The sequence below is a fragment of the Homarus americanus genome, unplaced genomic scaffold (assembly GCF_018991925.1).
Source record: "Homarus americanus isolate GMGI-L3 unplaced genomic scaffold, GMGI_Hamer_2.0 scaffold29478, whole genome shotgun sequence".
NCBI classification, from domain to species: Eukaryota; Metazoa; Arthropoda; class Malacostraca; order Decapoda; family Nephropidae; genus Homarus; species Homarus americanus.
Genome location: NW_024747997.1, coordinates 668,181 through 684,975, shown reverse-complemented (window position 1 = coordinate 684,975; position 16,795 = coordinate 668,181). Strand labels below are relative to the sequence as shown.

General features: G+C 39.6%; 1 protein-coding gene across 2 annotated transcripts in view; it reads left to right on the top strand.

Moving 5' to 3' along the window:
• LOC121879975 (probable ATP-dependent RNA helicase DHX35) overlaps window positions 1-16,795 on the top strand; it is a 46,443-nt gene that overhangs the window by 27,996 nt on the left and 1,652 nt on the right. For both annotated transcript variants that reach the window (XM_042386854.1, XM_042386855.1), the window contains exons 9-13: window positions 618-724; window positions 1,354-1,533; window positions 5,910-6,028; window positions 6,518-6,701; window positions 9,412-9,565. In XM_042386854.1, coding sequence (XP_042242788.1) covers window positions 618-724; window positions 1,354-1,533; window positions 5,910-6,028; window positions 6,518-6,701; window positions 9,412-9,565 — 744 coding nt within the window. The remainder of the gene's footprint in view (window positions 1-617; window positions 725-1,353; window positions 1,534-5,909; window positions 6,029-6,517; window positions 6,702-9,411; window positions 9,566-16,795) is intronic.

Sequence of the window (16,795 nt, the reverse complement as noted above, 5' to 3'; positions counted from 1 at the left end):
ACAACCGTGTACATTTCAATATGATCTATTTTGGCGCTAATGCTATTGCTACCTCTACTGCGTGAATGGAATCCTAGCTTAAGACTACCGGTATAAAGATATTGCTTTAGGCTGTTAAAAAAAAGGTTTCTTACAAAACTAATAAATTATATGAAAAAAGTGTAAAATAAGTCAGGAGGGCTTGAAAAAATAAACACAGGATACAGTAAAATATTACTGAATTATAATTATCTTATTGAAGAGTCAATGCTACATTACTGATATATTTTGCAAAGATAATGTAAGTAGTTTATCTCAAGTTCTAGAAGGAAAGAGATATTCAGATTATTTACTCAGATTTCGGTACAAATCAAGTGGTGACAAAGTATTATGAATTGAAAACAAGTTAAGATTAATAAGAGGTAATTCATGTTTTTAAGGCTGAAGCAGTGCAAGGTTTTAAGAAGTTTAAAAAAATAATAAGTATGCCTGTATAGAGGAGAATTGAAAAGTGCAATTAAGGTGAGTAAGTAAAATAGTGAAGGGGCAGGTATATGTCAAGTACAATACAGTACTTAGTGTGGAAAAATTAAAACAAATCCATATATATTAAGTATTGGTCTGTGTTTTATTTACAGACTTTACCCAGAGGAAGAATTTAGGAAGCTTAGTGAAATCACACCACCTGAAATGGTCCGTACAAATCTGTCTTCAGCTGTGCTCAACTTGATGGCTTTAGGGATTGGTATGTACCATATTTACTCTGTCCATTATTCCAATATTATTGTTATCATTGTTATTATTATGTATCTCATATTCTCTTCCAGCTGTTCTACAAGGTTGTTTTGGATGACTTTATATTGACACGAAGCATATACATATACAGTAGTCTTAATTTGACCTTTATTTCCACTTTAATTTGAAGATGGTCTGAGCAGAAAGATGTGTTTGCCAAGTTTTCCGCTAAACAGACAATAACATTTCAACTAAGAATATTTCCAGTGGAAATAAAGTGAGGAGATATATTTGTAAAAAAAAAAATATTTTTTTTAAAGAGAAAATTAAAAGATCTGGAGTAAGGCTTGAAGAACTCCTTTACATGAGTGATAGATTAAGTAATGTATTTGAAACAACTGAGAGCTGGTGGGGCTCTTGGGAACTGTTAACTACAGTATGTTGATGCAGAGTATTATACAGTACGTACATGCATTACAAACTTGAACGTCATGTGTTTAAATTTTAAACTAATACTTCTGTAAAATTAAAATAACAGCATGTCATTTTTCTTATTGTAGATATCTCTAAGCAGATGGAGTGTACTGTAAAGGTATTTCCATTATCTTAATATTATCAATTCTTTCATTATTTTTCCAGAAAACATGCTGAGGTTTGACTTTCCCTCTCCACCTCCAGCGAAACATTTGACGTCAGCATTAGATGAGCTTTATGCACTGGGAGCTCTAACAGAAGAGGGTACCCTTACTAAGCCACTGGGACAGCAGATGGCAGAATTTCCTTTATCTCCTCAATTAGCGAAGATGTTACTTGTATCAGGTAAAATTATGAGATAAATGTATTAACCATGATACTTTGATGGAGCCAATAATTTCTCAGACATGGGTACTGTGAGGTTAGACTTTACATTGTTTTATAGCTTATTTGACAAATGACCTTCAAGATCACCTTCCATAACATCTCAGGAATGAACCCTAATTTAGTTGGTTTCACTGAGATTCCTTGATCATAAACATAAGACTCACATTTCAGATTTAACATTTTGCTGCGAGTGTCAGTCGACTGAGCTCTCAAGTTATCTTTAGGGATTTTGCAAGGCTAAATTTATTTTTCACTTGTTTTATGACCAGTAGTCTTTCAAGGGTGACTGTAATATCCTGCCAGGGCCCATGGGTTATACATACCCATGTCTCTCAAATTTTAGCAAGTGGAACTGAGCCATTATTCAGTTATTTATATCATATTTGCCACTTATCAGCTTACTAGCCGTTTGGATGGTCTATCCAGTGTTAGTACAGGAGGAGACTGGGGACCGGTAAACCTGTGGTGTTTGGTTGTGAGGGTCACACTGGATAACACCCTTCTCACGTGTGTCTGGGCCGAGGCTCGAACCCTTGACATATTGGTAAGAGTTATGCATGTTACCACTGTACCACCAACAACAACATTTTGCAACCAACTCCTTAAAAAATGGGCGATAATAAGTAACAGTTCATAGGTTATGACTTCATTGTTCAGTCGTGAAATATACTCTTTAGTACTTCTTTCATGTATGAAAGTTCCTGTGTTAATTAACATTTGGAGACACATTTGCTCTGCTGGGTAATACAGTACAGTTGTACCCCGCTTTACGCGGTTTCACTTTACGCGATTTCTCATATACGCGGTGCCTCGCCAGAACCGAACTTTCACTTTACGTGGTTCATCTACCCGGTTCATCTACCCATACACGCGTGAAGTATAATTTTTTTTTTTTTTTATTTAGCTCATAAAATTCATACAAATTACCCGGCCAGAATATAATTTACATTGCTGGAATTCTTACAATTTGATGATCATTTTGAATATAAACATCATAGATTTTGCATTAGCTGAGTAAATATGTTATCTTTTGTGCAAAATATATGACATTTATATTCAAAATATTCCTGGTCTTACAAGGAATCCAGCAATATCAATTATATTATCCTAACTTTAGTCTGAGGTATTATTTATTACTAAAAAGGTAAATATTCTGGTTTTCCCACACATTTATCTGGTAGGGAGGGTTGGTGGGGGGTGGGGGGAGGGAGGGACCGACCGACCATCTGGCACGGTGTGAAGAATATTTTTTTTTATTAACTGAAGATATTTGTTTTAGCTCATAAAATTCATACAAAGTACCCGACCAGAATATAATTTACATTCCTGTAATTCTTACAATTTGATGATCATTTTGAATATAAACATCATAGATTTTGCATTAGACATACAAATTTTCTATCTAATGTTTACTCTGAGTAAATATGTTATCTTTTGTGCAAAATATATGACATTTATATTCAAAATATTCTTGGTCTTACAAGGAATCCAGCAATGTCAATGATATTATCCTAACTTAAGCCTGAGGTTTTATTTATTACTAAAAGTTAAAATTAGTTTTTTCACCCAACATTTCTCTGGTAGGGAGGGAAGGTGGGGGGTTGGGGGGAGGGTTGGGACTGACCGACCATCTGGCGCGGTTGGAAGAAGGGGGGAGGCAAGTTGGGGTACTTTGATTGACAGATAGTGTCGTGAAGAATATTTTTTTTTATATTAACTGAAGATATTTGTTTTAGCTCATAAAATTCATACAAATTACTGGACCAGAATATAATTTACATTGCTGGAATTCATACAATATGATGATCATTTTGAATATAAACATCATGGATTTTGCATTAGACATACAAGTTTTAGATCTAATGTAATAATTTGGTTTACACAAAGCAAGTATTTTATCTTTTGTGCAAAATATATGAAGTTTACATTCAAAATATTCCCTGACCTGCAAGGAATCCAGAAATGTCAATTATATTATCCTAACTCTAGTCTGAGGTATTATTTATTACTAAACGTTAAAATCTAGTGTTTCACCCAATCATTTCTCAGAGAGGTAGGAACTAGTGAGCTGGAAAGAGGGGGGGGGGGATTTGAGTCCATTATTTGAATGGACATTAACCTGGCGACTGTATTTCTCTTAAATATTAATTGTGTGAGCATACCATCATAAAATTTAGATGTTATTTTTACTACAACATAGGTATTATGTCGGAAAAAGTGGAGTTTGGGGGTCGGGCCAGTCTCTATTGGAATTAATCCCATATGTTCTGTTGTTCCATTTACGCGGATTTCACTTAACGCGGTACCCTGTGGGTTCAATTGACCGAGTAAATCGGGGTACTATTGTACATTAAAATTTAGTATTGAGTATCATGAGATATTCTGGACTTTGTATCTGTTTTTTTGGGTGGGGGGGGTGGGGGGAGTATTACGAACCAGAGCATTTAGTTCTTCAACATTCGGCAGGTCAGTGGGTCAATGACAAAAACATGTAGGGAAAGAATATGTTAACATCACTTTGCTTTGTACATAAGCAGTGATGTGCACAATATACAGTAATACCCCGCTTAACACGGTTTCGCTTAGCGCGATTTCACGTATACGCGGTGCCTCGCCAGAGCTGAACTTTCACTTAACGCTACGGTTTTTCTACGCCACATTCAACTTCATGGCGACACGCTGGCCCCAGATTCCAAGGTTCACTGCGCACGCGTCCCAGATTCCGCTTCAATTGCTAACGCGTGCGTCTCTGCCGGAACCTAACATGCTCACATTCCGCGGTCGTGAACCCCATTACGCAGAGAGCGGCTGGCAAGCCGCGCCATTTTTTGATCCAAACCTCCCGCCATCCGCCATGTTGTGTAAGAGGCGCGAAAATGGTGCGCACAAGGTCGCCCAGTCATCAAAACATTACCAGTTCTTCACCCGCCACCCACTACAGCCGGCCCAAGTCAGTGATAGTGATAATTATAGTGAGGATATGGACTTATATGAACTTTTGGGGGTTTGACAAAGAGGCCCTGCAAGCCTCTGTGGTGGATAGTGATACAATTGATACAAGTGATACAGGTGAGGGCCAATAATCTGCCCTCTGCCTCGGAACCAACCGCCCATCCCCGTGTGCCCAGCCATCTTTCCTACTAATGTAAGTGTTAAAAAACCTAATATTATTGATATTTCTCTTAATTATTAATTGTGTGTGTATGCCATCATAAAGTTAAGATAATATTTTTACTACAACATAGTTGTGTGTCGTCAAAAAAGTGGAGTTTGGGGATCGGCCCGGACTCCATTTCAATTAATCCCATATGTTATGTTATTCACTTTACGCAATTCTTCTTCCGTTGACCTTCCGGTTACATTAACCGCCTTTCTTCGCGGTACCTCCGGGTTACATTAACCGCGTAAAGTGAGGGTTAACTGTAATGAGAGTGTCCAGCTCGAAAGATATTTTTAGATTCGCCACCCGCCACCCTGCCTGCCTGCCTGTTATAGCTCATAAAATTCATACAAATTACCCCAGAATATAATTTACATTGCTGGAATTCTTATAATTTGATGATCATTTTGAATATAAACATCATAGATTTTGCATTAGACATACAAATTTTAGATATAATGTTTACTCTGAGTAAATATGTTATCTTTTGTGAAAAATATATGACATTTATATTCAAAATATTCCTGGTCTTACAAGGAATCCAGCAATGTCAATTATATTATCCTAACTTTAGTTTGAGGAATTATTTATTACTATACCTGGTTTTCCCCCAAAAATTTCTCAGAGGGAAGAGCCAGTGAGTGTAGTGTGAGAAGAGGGGGAGGGAGTTGAGTCCATTATTTGAATGGACATTAACTTGGCAACTGTATTTCTCTATTTCTCTTAAGTATTAATTGTGTGCATGTACCATCATAAAATTAAGATGTTATTTTTACTAGAACATAGGTATTGTGTTGGAAAAAGTAGAGTTTGGGGGTCGGGCCAGTTTCTATTGGAATTAATCCCATATGTTCTGTTGTTCACTTAGCGCGGTTTTCACTTAACACGGTACCCTGTGGGTTTTATTGACCGCGTTAAGCAGGGTACTACTGTATGTTCATAGTGGGATAATTGTTCCACGTGTTTTCTCGACCCTTTCCTGTCATTCTCTACACAACTTTCCTTCATTATTTCACGCCCTTATTTTACCATTTCTACTCCACACAAAACTGGGAGAGAAGCACAAACATCAAGAACTTTATCGGTATAAATTGTATAATAATTAGCTGCTCTGGATAATTGTTATCATATTTGCATAATACAGGTAATTAATGATTGTATATCTTTATTTCAGGTGACTTTGGGTGTTCTCAAGAAATTTTGTCTATTGTAGCAATGTTGCAGGTCCAGAATGTTTTCACAAAGCCTAGAGGTCAGGAACATCGTGCTCGAGTCATCCATAGAAATTTCCAGGTATGTAAAAAAAAGGGACGGTACAATAGGATTTCTTTGATCTCAAGTGGTCTAAACCATTAGTGCTTAGGATAAAATAATTGTTTTGGATAATAGATATCACATTGTTCAACCCTAATATTGATTAATACAGCAGTGAAGTACTGTGCAGTACTGTCTGTTGAATTATCGGACACTTGCATTGCCAGAACATTATAAGAACTGACTGGGGAGTCTTCTCTTAAGCAGCAATAACACTGGAATAATAACAACAGAGTACACAAGCATAAGCTTAGTGGTGATGCTATACTAATGCTGTTCTCATACCTGATTAACATAAACAGTTGGGTAACCATATGCTGTGTAGATTTTTATCTTTAAATAGGTTGAATGTCATTTCTGGTTGTATTGAATTAATATACCTTATACAGTATATTAGAAAGTAAAGGATCAATAATAGTGTTTCAGTTTTGTACATAATAGATACTGTATTAAACTTCTTTTTTTCAGGTTAATGAAGGAGATTTGATCACCTTATTAAATGTGTTTACTGGTTATCAAAAGCATGCAGAATCCAGACGGTGGTGCGTGGAGAAATTTATCAACCATCGTGCATTACGCAGAGCAGCTGAGATCAGGGGAAGAATGGAAAAGCTTTTAGTTAATTTTGATATTCCATTAACTTCTTGTGAAGGTAATATCTTGACTAAGAGTACTCTACTCCACGGTATGTAATGGCACCTCTTTAGCTTGGATTTCCTGCACATAGGAACCTCCATCACTCTGAGTGGAGATAAATCTGCTCATCTATTTAAAGCTGTACATAACATGGACACTCAAGAGCATAACTAAAGCTGTATAGTAGTCAGTGGTCCAGCACCTGAGACCCACTCAAAGTCTTGGTTATTTTGGCACTGAGTACCTTAGCCAATACTGGACCCTCATACTAAGATGAGACTTGTGTCGTTCATATACATTTGGAGATGTTAGGTATCAAGATCTGTTCTTATGATAAAGTATTTTCACCTCAAAATTCACAGAGTAAGACACAGAACAGGTTTTAATACTCAAAACCAGAAATTACAAATTAAGGCCATACAGTATAATTATTTTACAATGCTGTGCTTTGAGCCAGCACCAGATTTAGACCTGTGGGGCCCCTGAGTTCCACACTACTTAATTTTAGTAACACACCCACAAACTGTTATATATTATAAAAGTAAAAACACCCCCCAAAAAATTGATTACCCCAGGCCTAAGAAATGGAGTTATTTTTGTTTGCCATAGACCTTTAAGTAAACAACTGTGTATTATAGCTTATATACATCCCCATCCTCCCGAGGTTGTAAACTAGTGAATCGGAAAAAAATAACTCGCCAGTAAAGTAATAAAAATAAACATAAAAAGGCGCTGTTCAGCTGCACACTTTGAAGACTTCTAAATCTGCCACTGTTATGAACTCCTCTTTAATAACAGCTTCTTTTGTTATTCCTTTGTGTTCCATTTGAGATCAGCCATAATTTCACTATTGCATAGTGCATTAGAAGCTTGTTTGAATCATTTCCAGTTATTTTTTCTCTATTTATGTTTTATGATTAGTCTTGTAATACAGTCCTCAAAGTTATATCTGTAATATAACAAGTTATATCTAATCAGTATTTTAACCTCATGGTACAGCTAATTACATACAATATTTATGATCGTAAGAACTCATTGGGTGAAATACAGTAAGTTCTCGCTTAACGTTGGGGTTACGTTCCTGAAAACGCGACGTTATACAAAACAACGTTAAGTGGATCAATTTTCCCCATAAGAAATAGATAGAATACAGGAGTTACGTTCCCCAGCCTCCCTTTGCCCCATGAAATACATTACATATACCTGTACAGAAAATCGGGACCTGACCAGTGCCGGACCATGGAAATTCACCTTTTTCCTGGATAGATAGTGACTTGTGCTTACGCTTTGAAGCACTAGCACCACTTTCTCTGCTTCATGGTCTCTTTGAAGACATATTGAAGGGTTAAATGTCGTACAGTAGCTTCTCAAATTTTCTGAGTTTTTAATTCGACATTTTCTATTTGAACACACAAAATAAACAACACATTTAAAAATTTTGACGGCGGAAACTCGAATTTTGACGGGTTTGAACGGCCCACCAAAGTTCAGACGACATGCACAATCGTGTAAACAGCGTCATTTCTCTTATGTACAAAAGATTCATTATTGTTTATACCAGCGTGCAAGCAGCAGCGTCAAGCGGTCTTTTGCTACTTTAAAACCTGGTGCACTTTTTTTCCTCCTTGGAGATGTAGATCCTCTCAGGCATCCTCTTCCAAAAGAGACCAGTCTCATCCACATTGAAGACTTGCTTTGATGAGTAGCCTCCTTCCTGGTTAATCTGCTTGAATTCAGGCGGGAATGTCTCGGCAGCAACCGTATCTGAACTGGCAGCGTCACCAGTCATGTTGATGTTGTGGAAGTTATACCTGCGCTTAAATCGTTAAAACCGGCTTCGGCTGGCCGTAAAGGTCTCTTCCTTCGATCCTTCACCCTCTTCTGCCTTTATGTCGTCAAACAAGGATCTGGCCTTATGCTGGATAACCATAAAGCTCACAGGGGCATTGCGTTGATTCTGGTCCTCCATGCACATAGCCTGCATCTTTCCCACCTTCTCTATCACAGTGCTTCTAGTACGAGTTGTCTTAGTAGCACTCAGAGAAGAACCACTTCCAGCACTAACCTTAATCTTGTCAGTGTTGGTCTGTATAGTACTCACTGTTGTGGGGGTTAGACCAAGCACAGCTGCTATGTCCACAGCACATTCCCCTTTTTCAAATCAGGTTAATACATCCATTTTTGTAGCGAGGGTAATGGTCTTACTTTGCCTCTTCACTACACTAGCATCAGTAGCACTTGATGGGCACTTGGAAGCCATTTCGAATGGTTAGAGTACAGTTTTACAGCAAAAAGCAGTTAAGTACACGAATGATGTGAGATCATAACAGAGACTGGCTTGACGTCGCTTGGGGATGCTGTGACATTCTGTGAGTGAGGGCAGCGCGCCAAGCTGAGAGAGAGTAGCGTGGCCATATAAGAGCGCCGTAGAAAGCAATCTGTGATGACGCAAAAGATGTAGTATCGGATCACCGGGATGCTAAGTGAATTTTTGGTCTCTAAAGTTTAGCTACGTAGTACCGAAATAACGTTAAGCGGGCTGACGTTAAGTGAGGACTTACTGTAACTAGAATTGCATTTCATTTTGTAAAAAAAATATTACCCCAGTCCAGTCCCAAGCTCATGTGATGTAGCATATCAGTGTTTGTGAGTCATTATCATTACATAGTGAGCATTGCTCTTAATAATATGAAAAATATTTAATTACTTGTATCTCTTACTAACAGGTGGAATAGATGCAGTGTGCAGATGCATCACAGCTGGCATGTTCCCAAATGCAGCATTCCTCCATCACTCAGGCTTTTATCACACTGTGAGAGGAAACCAACCACTGCACATTCATCCATCATCTGTTCTCTACACTGAAACACAACCACAATGGTTTGTCATTCCATTATTTTTTAATTACGGAATTAGTTAATGATATTGGGGCTAATTTATGCACATTATAAATTCATGAATTGGGAAGTTGATTTTACTACAACTTATGAGTTGTCATAGCCAAATGGATATAGTGTTTGTCTAAAGGTCACTGATTCACACATGGGGAACCCTCAGTTAACCCAGTGATGTGTACATAACTGCAGTTCAGGAAGTGAAGTGGAGTGCCAGGTACATTACCTCCTTATGTGTTGAGACTAAATACTGTACTCACTGTCCCTAATGAGACATCCGGCCTATGGGACCTTCATTCACTTTCCACTACTTAGATAATTAGCCAGGTTCCCCATAACTTTGCCTTGCCAGCTAAGAGGGTACAGTACTTGGAAGTCCTACATTTAATGCCCAGTTCTCTCTGTAAAAGTGGGTTGGTGATAGCAAGGGCTTCAGCGAATAAACTTGGCTAATGGCAACCGGGTAGTAGAAAGCTACCAAACAGGGAGGTACTACCGCCTGGGAAGATATTGGAAGCATAATGTATTGTCTAATGGTAGACCCTGCTGCCATATGGCATCACAAAAATTTTGACCAAGTCCCAGGTTGCTGATCTGACTTTCTGCCTCATTTACACACAATTACAGGGTTTCAGTTGTTTCTCTTACTATTGACTACACAACATACTGTATACCGTTTGTCACTCTTGATTTATTTTTTCGTTTGTGTATTTATTTATGGCTATTATTATTAGAATTTTTATTTTTTGGTTATAATTTGTATCTATTTTTATTAATTATTTTTAAATAATATTATTAGTATTATTATTATTATTATTATTATTATTATTATTATTATTAGTATTATTATTATTATTATTACTACTACTACTACTTTTTTTTTTTTTTTTAAACGTGGCCTCCAGCCTCCCCCAATAGCCACACCTTCGCCACCATTTAATTACCTTAATATTAAATATCCTAATACATAAGTAGCTATCCTATCTGTGTTGAATTAGTTGAGCCGCAGATCTATGCGGCATTCAGTGACTGTAGCCTCATAGTCAATATCTGCAGCAGTTGTCGGAATTGGGGCAGAAGCTCTCGTTCCCCTGAGGCAGAGCAAAGCCGACCGAAGGAGAGAGAAAGACAGTCGACATCTCATCCAGGCTGTAACGTAACTTCTTGGCTGCTGCTTCTGTTCGGAGATCACCTCCGCGAGTCTGGCGTAGAAATATCTTGCACTTGGTCCCATCCCACCAGAGGTTGTGAACACTAGAGGAGTGAAGCTGCCTTGATCAACGTTTTGAATTCTCTCCCCATATGCCCTTCTCTTGTCGTTCTCGTTCCTCCTATGTGCAGCATCGAGAGCTAGGTTACGGTGACTACTACTACTATAATATTTTCGCCCCCCAGGCCCTGATGTGGGTCAGTGACCTATGCTCGGGTGGGCTAATCACTGTAAAAAAATAAAAAATAAAATAAAATCACCCTGCTATTAGGCATTACAGCTAATCCATGCAAGCATGGAAAAGGCTATAAAAGAGTGGTGATAATTATGATACAGCAAAATCCTGGATAAAAATTTGTTTTTTGTCGCCCACAGAAACTACTAAGAAAATAGGTTTTCGTGGTGTATTTTGTGTTGTTTCAGGTGAATCTGACCTGCTATGGAGATATGACACCCCCCCCCCCTTCCCTATTACCAACAACATTTATTGTTCAGAGTGGGCAGGGCTTTGAAGTAGAGGGAAAATACTACAAATGAGGAGGTAGAAACTTGGTTAAATTCAATAGTAATAAAACACAGTATTTATCAATTACACTTTCCAGATTAGATGATCTCCCACCAATCACTCTGCCAAATTCTAAAATAGATATGCTAGGCCTCACAATTTCCCCTAATATGTTATCGAAACCACACATCCACAACATTGCTAAAGCTGCCTCCCGAAAGCTGGGAATGTTGTACAGATGCCATAGCTACTTCACTCCTGAGCAGTTGCTTCAAGTTTATAAGGGATTCATTCTTCCTAACTTGAAGTACTGCTCTCATATCTGGGGTGGCTCTTCCGTCCAACTGTTAGATAGGGTGGACTCAAAGGCATTTCGTCTTATTAACTCTCTTCCTTTAGTTCATAATCTCTCTTCCCTTTCTCTTCGCCGCAATGTTGCTTCACTCTTTCTCTTTTAAAGGTACAATACTTTAACGGACAATGTTCGGTGTACAGCTGGCAAAGCCAAGGGCTCGTAACACGCGTCTTACCCACGGTGCCCACCATTTCTCTGTAGATGTCGGTCACGCTCGAATAATCCGAATAACCTGTTATAGTGCATCCTTCTTTCCTCACACAGCCAAACTGTGGAATGCTCTGCCTCCTTCTGTGTTTCCATACTCATACAATCTGTCTCACTTCAAAAAGATGGTTTTCCGGCTTCTTCATGGTGTAGTTTAATATAATCTTCTTTTCTATTTTTAATTTCTTTTTTAGGTTATTTTTTTTTAGATTGCCCCCAGGGGGCTAGTTTATTGGGCACCCCCTTATATCCTGTGCAAGGTGAAGTGCAGAAGCGTTTACAGCGCCCATCTGAGAAGCATGCGCAGTTCATGCTTGCCTTTATGAGTCATGCATTAAGGGCTTAAAAGCCTGATGGGTCATGGGTTTTGTCAGCAAGTTATATAAAGTGACAGAATGATGATTGTGTGGGGGGAAAATTCCCGGTACAATTTATCTGTTTATGGCAAAGTGTGGCAGGTCCCTAATAATGTCAAGTGCCAGGCCTGTCACTAGGAGGAGGGATATCTGGTCTGGGAGGGAAGAGGTGTTGGTAATGGTTGGGGACCTGTAGGAGGAGGTCATAGGGCAAGTGAGCATGTAGTGAGAGAGGGTGTGAGATTCAGGTTGACCACAAAGTTTACAAACAGTGGGACCAGGCTCAGGGTTGCCAATGTACTAGGCATGGCAAAGTACAGAGGGGGTGGAGGTGATATGGTGTGGTGGGACAGGTACAGTAGGGGAGGAGGGAGGCACATAGGCATTGACAATATTGAGGGACATAACTTTTAGTGTGATTGTGATGGCGTGTGCATCGACATGCCAGTGGGGTACTGGTAGCCGGGGGTGGTGTCCTCAGGTCCAATCGGTAGCCCTGGTGGAGACAGCACAGACACAGGAGCGGGCACGGCTTGCGGTGGGTGGAGGACAGGTTGAGGCACCACATGTTGTGAAGATGAGGCAAGACTTCGTTCGGGGGCAGCAGGACACACCAGGGCAGGCCCGGTAGGCGCTACACCAGTAGTGAAGGCCACCGGCGGTGGAGTAGGCCGTGAGCAGGGGGGGCTCACAGGGGGACTACCAGCTTGTGTCAAACCAGAAGAGAGGAGTGACTGGGTGGCAACAGAGGGCAAGAGTAGGTAGGAGATGGTGGTACAGAGTGTAACCAAGAGTTTTTCAATATGGTTGGTAAATTCTTGGAAGAGGGATATGATCTGTGTCATGTCACTGGAGGGGGATTGTGGGGGGTACCGGTGGGAGCACAAGGCCTGACAGTGTCAGAGTAGAGACTGGGAGGAGGCCCAGTAGTAGTTGAGTTAGGAGACGGTCGGGACTGCTGTGTTGCAGCCAGGTGAGGCCAGGCAGGGGCAGGTGTTATTGAAGAAGGCATTGCTGGAGGCAGAGGGAGGCGGCCCGATAGACTGGGGGGGAGGGCATTGTAGTAGACACGGCCTTCAGGGAGGCTTTTCCCCTGGGACAGACGGGCGATTGGAGCATTGCCATGAGTCAGCATTGTGCCGGCCGCCACAGTTACAACACCTGAGATCAACTACATAGCTCACACCACCCCTATTAAGGTGGTCTTTGATTTTCTGGGCACAGGCGGTGGAGTTATGGTTATGTGAACAGAAGCGACATCTGGGACCATCACGTCGGCAGCAGGCAGTGAAGGTGTGACCCCAATGAGGTAGTAGGCAGCTACCAAACAGGGAGGCACTACCGCCTGGGAAGATATTGGAAGTATAATGTGTTGTCTAATGGTAGACCCTGCAGCCATATGGCATCAAAAAAATTGTGACCAAGTCCCAGGTTGCTGATCTGACTTTCTGCCTCGTTTACACACAATTGCAGGGTTTCAATTGTTTCTCTTACCATTGACAACACAACATACATATATTGTTTCTCACTCTTGATCTTTTTTTTTAATTTTTTGTATTTCTTTATTGTTCTTTATTATTATTATTATTATAATTGCAGTGTTGTTATTATTATTATTATTTTATTATTTTTATTTTTTATTTTTTATTTTTTATTATAAATTTTACTAAACTGAATTATTATTATTATTATTATTATTATTATTATTATTATTATTATTATTATTATTATTATTATTATTATTATTATATTTTCGCTCCCCAGGCCCTGATGTGGGTCAGTGACCTGTGCCCGGGTGGGCTATCCCATAAAAAAAAAAAAAAAAATATGCAGGCCCGGGTTGATAGGGTTCTGCATAAAGTGGAGGGAGGATTGGGTGGGCCTCCACAGTGGTTGGGCATTCCCTTCCCTTCCACTTGACAATGACAGCAGCTTGTGGGGTGTTCCCCAAGTATTGTCGACGTATACTGAGTATACTAGAATTAAAGTCACGCGCATCTTCGATGTCAGCGTATAGGATGTGGCAACATTCATCAGCGTCTAATGGGGGGGCACCAGGACAACCCCGTCAAAGCCAACAGTACTAAGTGTTTCATAGACTTCAGGAGTCTGACACTTGATAAAGTTCCGGTTCTTACCTTGTCGGAATTGAATGTTGAGACCATGTTGTCTGCAGTACTTCATCATCTAATTAAACCATTCTTCTACGGTTTTCAGTGAATCCTTGGGGAAGTGCAGATTCAGCTTACTTGGCTGGTTGGCAGAGGGCAGGGTGATAGGGTCTGTGGCATTGGTGTTTCCACTGCGGCTAGTGTTTCCCATAGAAACATTACCGTTACTGTCATAATCACTGGGGTCTGACTCTTGAAGGGTGTTGGATTCAGTATGACCAGGCGAGTTGGTAATGGCATCCATATCAGAGATGTCTGCGTTCATGAGAGGGCCTCTTCTGTGACGTTTATGTCGACCCCCCATGCTGGCAAAAACTTGCCGGCTGAGGGGCCCTTTGTGAGACGATCGGGAAGTCAAGAGCACCTATGGGCACGTCTGTCCTCTTATGTGGTCACGCCACGACTGTGTTCTTTTTTACTCTTATGTTTTCTCCCCTAGGCCCTGTGGGTCAATGACCTGTGGCCAGGTGGGCTATTCCCAGTAAAAAAGAGAAGAAAAAAATTATATATACAGTATACAGTGGTCCCTCGGTTAATGAACACAATTCATTCCACAGAGTGGTTCGCTAACCGAATCCATTATTTCAATGGGATATTGGGTAATTGGTTCCAGCTCACAGAAAAGTACATACAAAGTAAAGCCAAAAAATGCATAAAGTCAGAAACACTCCTAAAGTTCCCCTATATCGCCCTTAAATCACTATATATTTATATATACGTACATATACTCTAGAATTGGTCGTAACTCGAAAAGGCAAAAATAATACAAAGAAATTCTAAAATGGGTGTCTCTTTTTCTTTTCAGCACCGCAAGAACTCTCACTTTTACGCTTACCAGCCATTTTAAAGGGAATTACAAACGAAAATTTTGTCAGTACGCAGCGCGATCACTAACGTTGTGACTCAAAAATACGTAATTTGAAAAATATTTTATATGACCATGGCCGTCGTATGTTCGGGTTATCATAAGTCGAATATGTCGTAAGTCGAGGAGAGACTGTATATTACATTACAAAGTATTAATTGAAGTGGTAAGTGTTACTTGACTTTATTTATATAACAACAGTAAATATGCATTTTTTTTCAGCAGACGAACTAACCTTCTGCGCAGACTGTATACAACTATATATTTTTATTTTTTTACGGGGAATAGCCCACCTGGGCACAGGTCATCGACCCACAACAGGGCTGGGGGGAATAAGAAATATATTAAAAATATAAAGAAAAAGATTATATTAATAAAATATAAAGCACGGACTTGAGGGTAGACTCACATTTTCAATAAATTTGTTTCTGGTTATTTGTGAGGTAGTCGGTAGCTATCAAACAGGGAGGTACTACCGCCTGGGAAGATATTGGAAGCATACTGTGTTGTCTAATGGTAGACCCTGCTGCCATATGGCACCACAAAAATTTTAACCAAGTCCCAGGTTGTTGATCTGACTTTCTGCCTCATTTACACACAATTGCAGGGTCTCAATTGTTTCTCTTACTTTGACAACACAACATACATATATTGTTTCTCACTATTGACCTTTTTTTCTTTTTTATGGCTCTTTATTACTATTATTATTACAGTATTGTTGTTATTATTATTATTATTTGTATTAAGTGTTATTAATGTTATTATTATTATTATTTTATTATATTTTTGTCCAGCAGGCCTTGATGTGGTTCATAACATGACCTGTGCCCAGGTGGGATAATGCCTGTTTAAAAAAAACAAAAACAGACCCAATACACTGCCCTGTGGTACCCTGCTAGTGACGGGTACGCATGATGATTTGGTGCCATTAATTACCACACACTGCTTGCGGTCATGGAGAAAGTCTCTGATCCACGCTAGGACATTTCCCCGAATCCCATACCCTTCCAGTTTAATTTTCAGCCTTTCATGGGGTACATTGTCGAAAGCCTTGGCAAACTCTAGGTAAATATTGTCAATATTACCACCCTGTTCCAGAATTTGGGTCCAAATATCCAGTACCTGGAGTAATTTTATTAAACAGGAGCGCCCTGGCATAAAACTGTGTTGGCAACCATTTACAGGGTTGTTTTGTATATTTCTCAAGTACTTTCATATTATGCTGGTCTATAGTTGTTCGTGGTGTGACGCTCTCCCTTCTTGAAGATAGGACTAACATAAGCCATTTTCCAATCACAGGCATTTACTGAACAGGATCTTCAGGGGCTCAGCAAGCTCGTTGCACAACTCCCTTAGCACTCTGGGATGCACCATGTCAGGTCCGGGACTCTTATGAACCTTTAGCTTTGATCTTATAACCTCTTCTGTGAACACAATGTGGGTCAGTGCTGTGTCGTACTGTCTGTCCTCAAACACAGGAAGATTGTTCGCATCCTCTCGTGAACACCGTGGAAAAAAAAGCTGTTCAATGCCTCAGCTTTGTCCTG